The following is a 13096-nucleotide window of genomic DNA, read 5'->3' as shown; positions in this document are numbered from 1 at the left end:
CCCCAGTTCAGACCCAGGAAAACGGGTGAAGTGGGTAAACAGTGTGATTAATTGCAGTTTCACAAAAACCCCAACAGACCATTAAAAAAGGTTTTCTGAATTATATTAAAATTGCATTCCCATTAGACTGCATTGACTCTTGCAGAGACAGGTGAAATCCTGTAAGATATTATGTCTTTTTATATATTTTTCTTACAGTTTGTCCCGTCTGACAGGGACATACACCACTGCTTCATATTCCCCATCATTTTCACATAGTTGGACATAAATATGACACTGCTGAACTAAGCTCCTCCCCCTGCTGCAGGGTGGCAGAGACATTTCCGTGGCTCCTATACATTACACCCACAGACAAGAGAGAGCCTGCTGCAGCTCGATTATTTAATCCGGTAACCACGGAAACACAGCCGGTGAAATTCACACAGACACTCATCTCAGAAATGTCAAGTGCCATGTCCCCCCCGCCCCCCCCCTTCCCCTCTTTCTTAGCTGAACATTCTAATGCTGATGTCACAATCACTGCTGGCAACCAAAAGTAAGCCTAGAGTTCTAGAACCCTCAGTACTGCAATAAAAACATTCACAAAAGAAAACCTCCTACTCTTTTAAAGATTAATATCTCATGATGAATTTACACAGGAAGGACAGGCTGGGGGCTATTTAGTCTAAAACGAATTGAAGCGTCACCAACACTGTATGCGTTATGCCACTACATTTTAATCCATGTTTACACCAACGGAAATGTGCACAGAAGTATCATATCGGATATGGAATCTTTTGGCATGTAGACCGGATACAGCTGGACACAGCTGTAAAACGCAGACCTCAATCTCTACTGGCGCTAAAAAGCAGCACAGAAAACAGCTTTACTGCAGGATTCTCTATCCCCACAGCTGCAAAGCACTCACCACATGGCCTTTACAGCACGCTGCACGACTCATTTCTGCCCCAACATTTCTTCATGAAGAATTAAGAGTGTTTCTGACTATTTTAGCTAACTGTCACACATACAGTATGACATATGTCACATGATCCTGTAAAATTTAGGTAATTTCCACTTACTGCTGTGTTGTCATAGCTTCAACTTCCGAAATGTGAAATATATTCTTCTATTCTGACTTTCAAATGCCTTAGCCCAAAATTAATCATACCATCTTTCAATTTTACACAATGCACCCTCAAGTTTAGACTACTGTGTTGTGTTTTAAAAAGATGTTTTAATGTGGTGTGCTGGCTGGGATATCACATGGAAATTTTATGGCTGGCAGTGTAGTATAATGGGTAAGGAGTTGTAACCTAAAGGTCACAGGTTCGATTCCTGGGTAGGACACTGCCGTTGTACCCTTGAGCAAGGTACTTAACCTGCATTGCTTCAGTGTATATCCAGCTGTATAAGTGGATACAATGTAAATGCTGTGTAAAATGTTGTGTAAGTCACTCTGGATAAGAGCGTCTGCTAAATGCCTGTAATGTAACATCTTCCTTTCTCCATGTCACCCTCAAGTTCAGACTGCCACGGTGTGAATCTTGTGTGTTCAAAAACACAGAGATCCAGAGTCTGGGAAAGGGAGCTGTTCCTCACAGTGTTCTGGCTTCTAACGTAACAGTACTCACTGTCCTGCGGGACGTCGATGCCGAATATCGGAATCTCGGCACAAATTGGACGGGATGACTTATCCTGCTCCCAAGACTAATACAATCTGCCTACAATCTGTCACTGTCTCGTGGAAAAAAATTATCATATCATAACATTAATGCGTATTATAAAAACCCGTCCATCTTCATCAGGAAGTACATCAGTAAAACAGAGATAAGGAACAAGGAAATATGAAATTGGGCCTGATCTCAAAAATAATGAGGGGAACGGTCACAAAGCTAACGTTTATTCTACAATAATTGAGCAGGAAAGCTGAACTGCAGCAGAGCCCCGTCGAATAAGATGTCAGCTGGACTCCGAATGTCTCGGGGTACTTTTCCCTGCCAGTGTTCATGTGCCCTTAGAGGGTGAGGCTGAGGTGAACTCTATGTTAATGGAGCTGAATGTCCCGTGTGTGTGTGGGTGTGTGTGTGTGTGTGCGTGTGTGTGAGTGTGTGTGTGTGGGTGTGTGTGTGCGTGTGTGTGAGTGTGGGTGTGTGTGTGTGTGTGAGCGTGTGTGTGTGTGTGGGTGTGTGAGTGTGGTTGTGTGAGTGTGTGTGTGTGTGTGTGTGTGTGGGTGTAGGTGTGTGTGAGTGTGCGTGTGTGCGTGTGCGTGAGTGTGGGTGTGTGTGTGTGAGTGTGTGTGTGTGTGTGTGAGAGTGTGGGTGTGAGTGTGTGTGTGTGTGTGAGTGTGGGTGTGTGTGTGAGCGTGTGTGTGTGTGTGTGATTGTGGGTGTGTGTGTGTGTGGGTGTAGGTGTGTGTGTGTGTGTGTGGGTGTGTGTGTGTGTGTGTGTGTGTGGGTGTGTGTGTGTGAGCGTGTGCATACGTGTGTGTGTGAGTGTGAGTGTGTGTGTCTGTGCGTGTGTGTGCCAGTGTGGTTGTGTGAGTGAGTGTGTGTGAGTGTGTGTGTGCGTGTGTGTGAGTGTGGGTGTGTGTGTGTGTGAGCGTGTGTGTGTGTGTGGGTGTGTGAGTGTGGTTGTGTGAGTGTGTGTGTGTGTGTGTGTGTGTGTGGGTGTAGGTGTGTGTGAGTGTGCGTGTGTGCGTGTGCGTGAGTGTGGGTGTGTGTGTGTGAGTGTGTGTGTGTGTGTGTGAGAGTGTGGGTGTGAGTGTGTGTGTGTGTGTGAGTGTGGGTGTGTGTGTGAGCGTGTGTGTGTGTGTGTGATTGTGGGTGTGTGTGTGTGTGGGTGTAGGTGTGTGTGTGTGTGTGAGTGTGGGTGTGTGTGTGTGTGAGTGTGGGTGTGTGTGTGTGTGCGTGTGTGCGTGTGTGTGTGTGTGTGTGTGTGGGTGTAGGTGTGTGTGTGTGTGTGTGAGTGTGTGTGGGTGTGTGTGTGAGTGTGGGTGCGTGTGTGTGTGTGTGAGTGTGAGTGTGGGTGTGTGTGTGTGTGTGTGTGTGTGTGTGTGTGTGGGTGTGTGTGTGTGTGTGTGTGTGTGTGTGAGTGTGTGTGTGTGTGTGTGTGTGTGTGTGTGTGTGTGTGTGGGTGTGTGTGTGTGTGTGGGTGTGTGTGTGTGTGTGGGTGTGTGTGAGTGTGTGTGAGTGTGGGTGTGTGTGCGTGTGTGTGTGTGTGTGTGTCAGCAGAGACACTGTGTGTAAAGTTAACTCCCCACCTGCGGGGGAAGTGATGTGGAAGTGGGCTGTGTTAGAGAGGAGCTGAAAGACCGAACGCCTCTACCATAGAGCTTTTATCTCTGCTCGCACAGATAAGCCGACTGGCCTGGCAGAGCAGGGCATGCTGGGACTTATCAGAGCAAAACTCCTCACAGGTTCTTACGGTGAGAGATTCTGGAACCTGGCTGGGGGAGACAGCGGGCTGATCCAGAGCCCAATGGGGGCTGGCTGGCGAGGGGGGGGGGGGGTGTTATCATACGACCCTCAACCTGCTCCTCATGATTAACAAGCTTCTCCATTCTTAGCAAAAAAAAAAAATAATAAGAAATGAAATCTCCGTAATTGCATCTAACGTGGCAGCCTTACTTCTGGACCCCGTTACATTGAAAGCTTTTAATTTGTAACAAAGAGCTCAATTTATGTGAAATCATTTTTGATTTTAACAAAGGAATGTGTGATTAAGCCCTGTGGTCTTTCTCAGTATGACTCCAGAGTCGCACACAGACAGGGATCACATGATAAGGCGCAATCAAGTGCGTAATAAGGGGCTGCGAAAGCATGATCCTAAACACTCTGAAGAGCCATTGGCCAGAGTAGTGTGATAAGTTCCATAATGGGAGGAGCTACAGCAATCTGCCAATCGGCAAATGTTTTTGAACCAATCAAAATTATTTCCTTTCCACATCAGAACCCAATGATTGGTTCACATCAGTGAGAACATGATTGCTCCTCCCTCTTTGCCTCCATAACCATTCTGCCCTGCTGTCACACACAGGGTACAGAGTGGGACCAAAGAGGAACATTTAGATAGGAAAGAAATTAGTTATTTTTCTGTTTTTGCTTTTTAGAAACAGAAACGGCGGACGTGCGTATCCCTTGAGGCGGGGAACGCACCGGCTTCCTGTCTCCACCGCAAGAGAGACGCAAACGTAGCGTCCGTGGAAAAGTGCGCCTCCCGCGTGGACGCCTGGCGGCTGGCGTTTAATCCGCGGGTTGCCTAAGAGACGAGCGCGGCTCCACGCGGGATCGTTAGACTTTAGAGTCGGCGGGAAAACATTCCAAGCTGTGCCGATGAGTCGACTGCGGATCATTTCCACGGTATTCCAGATTTACGGATCATTTCCACAGTATTCCAGATTTATGGAAAATTTCCACAGTATTCCAGATTTACGGAAAATTTCCACAGTATTCCAGATTTATGGATCATTTCCACGGTATTGCAGATCACTGGTAATATTTGCACTGCAGTTCCCGGCAGTAAAAACCATCAGCATGGAGCAAGTCGCTGTCTGAGTTATGAAGACACAGCATGACGCACTTGGAGGCCAGATTTGCATGTCTGTTTGTAGGAAGCGCTTTTAAGGTCAGGGAAAATGATGAGGGATTTGTTCATCAGTTATATGTGGATGAAAATCCACACTAAGAGCTTGCCCATGATGTAGGCACTGTATTTTTGTAACGTTTTATGGGGGTGAACACAGCAGAAAAGGAAGGAAGAGGGATTTTGTAAACGAGAGACATTATTAATCACCTAATTTACCAAAGCCTGTGAAAACAAGCTTCTTCAACCGCTTCCTTGTGGGGCCAATCAGGAACAGGGGCCGAACGCATTGCACGTACACTTTTATAAACAATGCATGAAGAAAATGCATGATACATATATCTGCACTAAGTAGATGCCTTCTTAAAATATGCATAAAGTTCTGCTTATTATTGTGGTGCTAGTCTGGAATATGCTGACACTGTGCGGCACACGCCCGGTATGAAGAACCAAATCATTTCTGACTCATATGAATAATACATATTTACTTCAGTGATGAAAAGGTGACTAGCGTGGCTATGCTGGGCCACATTGAGAGAGAGGCCCTGAGAGACAGGCTCTGATAGGCCCCCGAGCAACACCCTGAGTTCCAAGCCCAGCCAGTCTTAACACAGTTCTACTGCACGTTTTGGAAAGTTTCACGTTTCATTGAGCATTTCCCAGGGACCTGCAGGGGGATCTAATGATTTAACGTACATCCTAAACATGCTACTCCCAGACACATGCAAGAGAACAGGGCTGATATATTAGATTTAACCAGATCTGAAAACTTCAAAACACAGGTATGATCGTCACGCTCAGAGAATCCTAAGGAGGTGGGGGTAGAGCATGAGCAAGAATAATAATTGAGCACAAGCCATAATTCATAAACCCATAATCGTTCTCTGAAGATCCCTGCTCTCGATTTTCTGTATTAAACCCCAATGCTAACGAGACAGAAAGAGCGTAGCCTCTAAAACCAAATGTAAACACAGATCTGGAATGGATAAGTGACGCTGGGGTCGGCCACATCGTTTGTAAACCATCAGAAGGCGGTTTAATCACCTTTTTTTTCCACGAAGCTCTCGGATAGCAATTACAGCCATGAGGAAGGCGGTTAATTGGAAAGATCGATCGGTAATTATTTAATCAGACGGGCTTAACCGCGGTTGGGATTACAGGGAGTGGGGGGCAAACCTCCCACCGGCGCTGAAGTCGCCATTTTTGTAATAACGTGGGAGAGAGGCGGGGCTAATTACATAATCACGCGACGCGGAGCGAGCGTCGTGTCGGAGCAGAGCCCGCCGCGGCTCGGCTAACGTCCGTCTGCTGACCCGGCCGCTCGCGCGTCACAGCCTGCAGCCCTGGAAACTCCCGCCAAACTCAAACAAACGCACGTGGCGCGTAACCGCGGGCAACCGCTAATGCGCTAAGAGCGTTAACACTGGGCTGAGCCACAGCACTTATCTCCCTCGAAGACAAACAAACCTCGTCAGAAGATAATCCTCACCAGCTAATTTCTCCCCCAATTATCCCGGGAAGATTAGCTGGAGCGGGCGTGTGACTTTGGAGGGCATGGAGTCGTTCAGAGGATGACCTGAACTGGAGATCTTTTATTCTCTACACTCGCTCCATACTCCTTACTCTGCATCTCTTGTGAAATTCCTCCAGCGTCCCCAGACAGTAATTCCACAGAAAACGTCTCTTTCTCTCTCCGTCTCTCTCTCTCTCTCTCTCTCTCTGTCACTCGTTCTGGAGTGAGGAGTCAGGAAGGTAGAGTCCAGATCTTACAAGCAGCAAGACAATGTTCCATCCAGGAATCACACGGCTTCAGACAAAAACCCATTCTGCTGTACTGCTGTCTCCTGCACACAGGAAGCGAAGCACATCCTGTCTGACAACATCCTCCTCACCTGTGAGCCGTCTCCATGTAAGGGAGGTCACACGTTTCAGGAGTGCTTATTCTGATCAGAAGAGAGAAAACTTTAAACAATTTTAACAACTGGTAACCTAGTGACCCCACTCACTTCCTGTAATCCCACATCTGTCTGTCACTTCCTGTGATCTCACATCTGTCTGTCACTTCCTGTGATCTCACATCTGTCTGTCACTTCCTGTGATCTCACATCTGTCTGTCACTTCCTGTAATCCCACATCTGTCCGTCACTTCCTGTGATCTCACATCTGTCTCTCACTTCCTGTTATCTCACATCTGTTTCTGTGCTGGAAAAAATGAAACAAGATCACTGAAGTGAGGATGGAGAGATAAACGGAAGAACAGTCTGGCTGATGCGTGGAGGTGCTGTCACTTCACTTTTCACATTCTGGAGTTTTAACAGACTGCTTCTGTTTTGGTGCAGCACATTCATTCAGGCAAGCGGAGCTGCATTCTTTAAAAGCTGCATAGCCTTCAGTTTTCAAACAGCGGTTTGATAGAGCAGCATACCAAGCACTCAGCAGGTTATAAATAGCTGTACGATTCACCATCAAACACATCCATGAGACAAACAAATCTGTGCCTCATTATCTCAGGGCAGGTTGGAGCGGGGATCCAGAGGCTGTATTTATCATCTGATCATCCCTTATTGAGCCCTTATACACACGGTCAATAACTGGCACTTAATTTCACCTCACTTGCATGCGCCTGCAGTTACCTCCGCGGCGTCGCACGGCGTGGGGGATGTTTTAAAGGACGATTATTCCTCCATCTAGACGAATGCAATTACTGGGACAGAATAGGCTGATGGATGGTGCGAGAAGAATCCAGGTCTACTTTTCATGAGTGAGCCGATCGTTTTCAAATCCGAAGCAGCGAGGAGCCAAGGCTGCTGAGTCCAGGTGTGGGGCATGAAGGCTCAGGGGCTTCTGGGAGAAATATTCGCCCAGGTGCGCCGTCAACGAAATGCTGGACCCTGTCCTCTCATTCCATTTCAGACCGATGACATCACTGCAGGCCTCCCCTGCAGGCCTCCCCTTTGAGCTTGACAAAAAGATGGACTGCATTTATATTGCGCTTTTATCCAAAGCGCTTTACAATTGATGCCTCTCATTCACCCATTCACACACACACCAATGGTGAAAGGCTGCTATGCAAGGCACCAATCAGCTCATTGGGGGCAATTAGGGGCTAGGTGTCTTGCTCAGGGACACTTCGACACGCCCAGGCAGGGGATCGAACTGGCAACCCTCCGACTGCCAGACAACCGCTCTTACCTCCTGAGCTACGTCGCCCCTACAGACCAACGACCGCTTTGTCTGATTAGACTCCTCCCACCCCGCGTCCCGTGGCTGCAGGGACGAGCGTTCAGTCCACCGCTCCGTACGGCTTTACAGCACGAGCCCAGGAGGGAGAGGACAAGCACAGAACCAGGGGAGCCATTAACCTGACTTACTGAGTCCAAACGGCTGAGTCTGCTCACATCAGCACTGGAGAGGGAATCTGTGTGTGTGTGTGTGTGTGTGTGTGTGTGAGAGAGAGTGTGTGTGTGTGTGTGTGTGTGTGTGTGTCTCTGAGATGGTGTGTAATAGAAAAGATCAAAAACATAATTTCCTGAGTCAAGTGGGAGTCAGACAGTCCCAGAACAGTCCCAAGCAAAGCTGGCTAGCCGAAAGACATTAGCATGAACTCTTAGCCGTTTTTCCCCAATATATTTTTGATTATAAAGATACGAAATGAAGCTTTAGTCTGTGTGAGCCATTATCTTTTGGAGTGTCGCCTGTGTCTCGTTTCTTTGGCCTGAGAGAGGTGGCGGGCCTGGTTTAGCGGTTAGCGGTTAGCGTTGACGCGGACGAGGTCTGGCTCTGCTTTGCTTCATATTCCCATTGCAAAGCACACATTCACAAGCATCTCAGCGCAGAGGAGTGGAGTCTGACACACCGCCCACCCCGGTCCCCTGAGACAGGCTCCTCTGTTGTTATTCGCTGCAGGACGGACAGACACACGGACATGAGGGGAGCTGGAGACACAGCCGAACACCACAGGGAAGCAGACTGTGATAAACTGCCCTATTACTGCGGTCTCTGTTCCTTTCTCTTTATCACTCAGTTACACACACACTTTCTCTCTCTCACACACACACACACACTTTCTCTCTCTCACACACACACACACACACACACACACTTTCTCTCTCTCTCTCACACACACACAAACACACACTTTCTCTCTCTCTCACACACACACAGACACACACGTTCTCTCTCTCTCACACACACACACACACACACACACACACACACACACACACACTTTCTGTCTCTCACACACACACACACACTTTCTCTCTCTCTCTCACACACACACACACACACTTTCTCTCTCTCTCTCACACACACACTGACACACACACACACACTTTCTCTCTCTCTCTCACACACACACACACACACACAAACTCACGTGCACATGCACACACACACACACACACACCCACACAAACAAACTCAACACCCTGTAATCTGACAGCAGTTTCCCAGCTGAAACCAGGAGGTGTGTGTGTCGAGGCCGTTTCTGTGAGAGAGAAGAGCTCTGAATGCTGGGTGTGTGTCGAGGGTATTTCTGTGAGAGAGGAGAGCTGTGAATCCTGGGTGTGTGTCGAGGGTATTTCTGTGAGAGAGAAGAGCTCTGAATGCTGGGTGTGTGTTGAGGCCATTTCTGTGAGAGAGGAGAGCTCTGAATCGTGGGTGTGTGTCGAGGCGGTTCCCGTGAGGGGCTGTAAAAGAGCAGATGTGGGAGAGGTGTTATATTGCACCCTGGGACAGGAATTACCGCCCTGCAGTGACATATAAGCCTCCGAATTAATACCCATATTTAACCCCAGGGTGGCCACAGCATCTCCACAGAGCAAATTAAACTAAGTGGCTTTACCTAGACATAAAAAAGTCTCCACTGCATTATTTTGTCATATGGATTTCTGAGTTGAATTGTGTCCCTGAATATTACCCGTCCTGCTTTAAATCAATCAAAGAGGCACACCGCTGAAGTCCGCTCCATCTTTAAAAGCACTCTCCTCGGCCTGCACGCAGTACCGAGCACGGCCAGCAGAGGGAGTGTGTGGAGCGAGCTGCGGCTCGTGTGATTTGCTGCACCTCGCGGGCGGGTTTTGTCCGGCCCGTCGAGCGCTACAGGTCTGTGAGAGAGAGTCAGACCTCCTCACTGCTGCAGCGAGCAGGAGCAGGAGCAGGAGCAGGAGCTGGAGCAGGAGCAGGAGCAGGAGCAGGAGCTGGAGCAGGTCAATGGGGTGACGCCCGGACCTCACATGACCCGCCCACCCAGCATCTGACCGCACACCGACCGCATGCCTACTCACCAGCGCTGACCGTGATGGCTTCGATGAACTGGTCCCTCCAGCTGTTCGTCCCGACCAAGAGGGCCAGATTGGTCTTTTTAATCAGCTTATCCACGGTGTTCTGTGGAGAGAAACACAGCGACGTTTCAGCACATAGCAACGAAATGCCATGGATGCTTTTCCTGGAACTTAAAAGGTGTATGTAAATTTAAAGTAGTTATTCAAAAGGGTCTGATCCGCAGGCCGTATAAAAACCCGTCCGAACCAGGCCGATGTTTTCAAACTGAACATCACGGCACACATTACAGATTCTTAGTGAACCAATAAAATTAATTGAACTTGATCTACAGAAGTTCAGACACAGTTACGTGTGCAGTAGACAGGAAAAGGACAGGGACCTGACCCTGACGAGGGAAACCTCTCTCAGCGCACGGCCTCGTTACTGCAAAGGGAAACTTCAGGAGGGACACAGAGGCGTCTGCAGCCACAGAACCTCTATTACCTGCTGCTCGCTGTGCAGCTGACTCAGCACATTCCCCCCGTCTCCCCTGCATCTAATAAGGGGGGGGGGGGTGTGGGGGTGGGGGGGGGGGGCGGGGAGGCAGCTTAGCATCTGCACTGGGGTCAGTGGCCCTCTGGAAATGGAGCACGCTGCTCTATATTGCATCTGTGTGGATCTTCTCTGTATAATATACTGATATATTTCACAGAAATCTGGATTTTAAAGACATAGACTGATAGATGTTTCAGAAAACAGAGGTCCTCAGTTTCAAATGTATGCTTTATTTTGCATGGTGAAGAAATAAATGCACTAAGTGTAGGATTATCTTAGTAATATATTATAAAACTGTTGAAGTCACAGCTCTCGAGAAGTTCCTGTGAACACTCACGATAGGCACAAGTGCACTTAAATCCTTGAAAAACTGGCTCGCTTATGAGATCTCGGGGTTCTGCATTATCTTTCACCAGCAGCTGCTGACTTCCCTTCCGTGGGCTTGAGGTTATAAATCTCAGTGATGTAAACTACAGTGTGTAACTTTTTGCTGTCCGTTTCCAAGGAATTAATTTTGCGACTGTAGGTCAGCATGGCAACAGCATAGCAACACCGCAAGCACACACACGCTTAACAGCCATTAAAAAAGCAGAGGGAGGCATACAGCTCTCCTGTGATGAAGTGTGTGTGTGTGTGTGCGTGCTTGTGTGCGTGCGTGAGAGAGAGACAGAGAGAGAGAGAGAGAGATTGTGAGTGAGAAAGAGAGAACGAGAGGGAAAGAGAGATGGAGAGGGAGAGAGGGAGTGAGAGATGGAAAAATGGAGAGATAGATGGAGAGAGAGAGAGGGAAAGAGAGAAGGAGAAAGAGAAAAACGGGGGACAAATGAAAGAGAGATGGAGAGAGAGAGGAAAAGAGAGATAGAGAGAGGGGGAGAAAGACAGAAACACAGGGGTAACTGATTTTAAAAGACTGAAACAGGGCGGTCCGGGGGCGCACCTTAAACTCGTAGGACTCCTCGATGATCACCTCCAGCTTGACGTGGTCCCCCAGCATGGGCCGGCCCATCTCTGCGATGCGCCGCTCTTCCTCGTCCTTCCCCGTCAGGGGCTCCTCTTCCTCCCCCTCCACTTCCTCTGTAAGACAGAGCAGGAAAGGCCACGCCCATCACCACCTGCCGGCGCCTGCGACGCCCTGGGACACGCCCTGGGACACGCCCTGGGACACGCCCTGGGACGCACGACCATGGAGAAGCATCACCGCGACCCTCCACTGTGTCACCGCGACCCTCCACTATGTCACCACGTTCACAAGTCAAATACTGTAAGTCTGAGAGAGGTCCAGCCTGGAGCCTCATACTGTGAGCCAGAGAGAGGTCCAGAGAGAGGTCCAGCCTGGAGCCTCATACTGTAAGCCAGAGAGAGGTCCAGAGAGAGGTCCAGCCTGGAGCCTCATACTGTAAGTCTGAGAGAGGTCCAGCCTGGAGCCTCATACTGTGAGCCAGAGAGAGGTCCAGCCTGGAGCCTCATACTGTAAGCCAGAGAGAGGTCCAGAGAGAGGTCCAGCCTGGAGCCTCATACTATAAGTCTGAGAGAGGTCCAGCCTGGAGCCTCACACTGTAAGTCTGAGAGAGGTCCAGCCTGGAGCCTCATACTGTAAATCTGAGAGAGGTCCAGCCTGGAGTCTCATACTGTAAGCCTGAGAGAGGTCCAGCCTAAAGCCTCATACTGTGAGCCAGAGAGAGGTTCAGCCTGGAGCCTCATACTGTAAGCCAGAGAGAGGTCCAGAGAGAGGTCCAGCCTGGAGCCTCATACTATAAGTCTGAGAGAGGTCCAGCCTGGAGCCTCACACTGTAAGTCTGAGAGAGGTCCAGCCTGGAGCCTCATACTGTAAATCTGAGAGAGGTCCAGCCTGGAGTCTCATACTGTAAGTCTGAGAGAGGTCCAGCCTAAAGCCTCATACTGTGAGCCAGAGAGAGGTTCAGCCTGGAGCCTCATACCAAACACTCAGCTGGTCCATTTGCGTGGAAAGGCCAGTCCCACTCTAAATCCGTCCTTCTGTCCTCCTGCTTAAAGCCCCTTAGAGTCCAACCGGCCTGCTGTGGGGCCCAGTGAAGTAAACTACGCTGGATAAGCTGGGATCTCTGTCATTACTCAGTATCTATGGTACGTGTGGAAGCACTTCCTGTCTGCAGCAGCATGGCACAGGCACGTGCACTCAGACCTAAAGGAAGACTTCCTGTAGCGCACGAAAGCAAGACGTCTTGTCTGATCTACACTGTCAGTGTGTGCTGTTTTGGTACAGGGCGTGTCTCTCCACTGAAATAAATATAGAAATAAAACACATACAAATAAACTGCGTATTGGGGAGAACCACACATGACAACCTCTGTCACATGAAAGGCATAAATAGGGGGGTTGTTTTGCATCTACACACAGCTTTGACAACATCATTACAGCATTTCAATTCTCCAAGCTCATTCTGGCTTGAACACACACGACAGTCGTGCAAAAAAATAATCCTCGGGGGCCAATCGACTTGGTGCTTTAATTAATTCCGCCCCCAGGACTCTGACCAATCACAGTGACAGCATCACTGCTAACCAGGAATAACAAAAGCAAAAGTTCTGACGTATGCTATAACTCATTTATTACCTCTATCCACTCAAATAAAGACCTCAAAATACTCAACTCAGCCTTGTTGTAAGTGCCCAGGAAATCCTGTGGAGAGTTTTACTCCTCAGCCATCAAAAATAATTGAAATCTGGAATGACCT

At 48.8% G+C, this 13096-nt stretch overlaps 1 protein-coding gene across 2 annotated transcripts in view; it reads right to left on the bottom strand.

The window, feature by feature from the left end:
• LOC118218037 (sodium/calcium exchanger 1-like) overlaps window positions 1-13096 on the bottom strand; it is a 122803-nt gene that overhangs the window by 9800 nt on the left and 99907 nt on the right. For both annotated transcript variants that reach the window (XM_035400397.1, XM_035400398.1), the window contains exons 4-5: window positions 11321-11457; window positions 9852-9951 (exon numbers count right to left, since the gene is read on the bottom strand). In XM_035400397.1, coding sequence (XP_035256288.1) covers window positions 9852-9951; window positions 11321-11457 — 237 coding nt within the window. The remainder of the gene's footprint in view (window positions 1-9851; window positions 9952-11320; window positions 11458-13096) is intronic.

This window comes from Anguilla anguilla, chromosome 18 (genome assembly GCF_013347855.1).
Source record: "Anguilla anguilla isolate fAngAng1 chromosome 18, fAngAng1.pri, whole genome shotgun sequence".
Taxonomy (NCBI): domain Eukaryota; kingdom Metazoa; phylum Chordata; class Actinopteri; order Anguilliformes; family Anguillidae; genus Anguilla; species Anguilla anguilla.
This window is presented reverse-complemented; position numbering and strand designations above follow the sequence as displayed.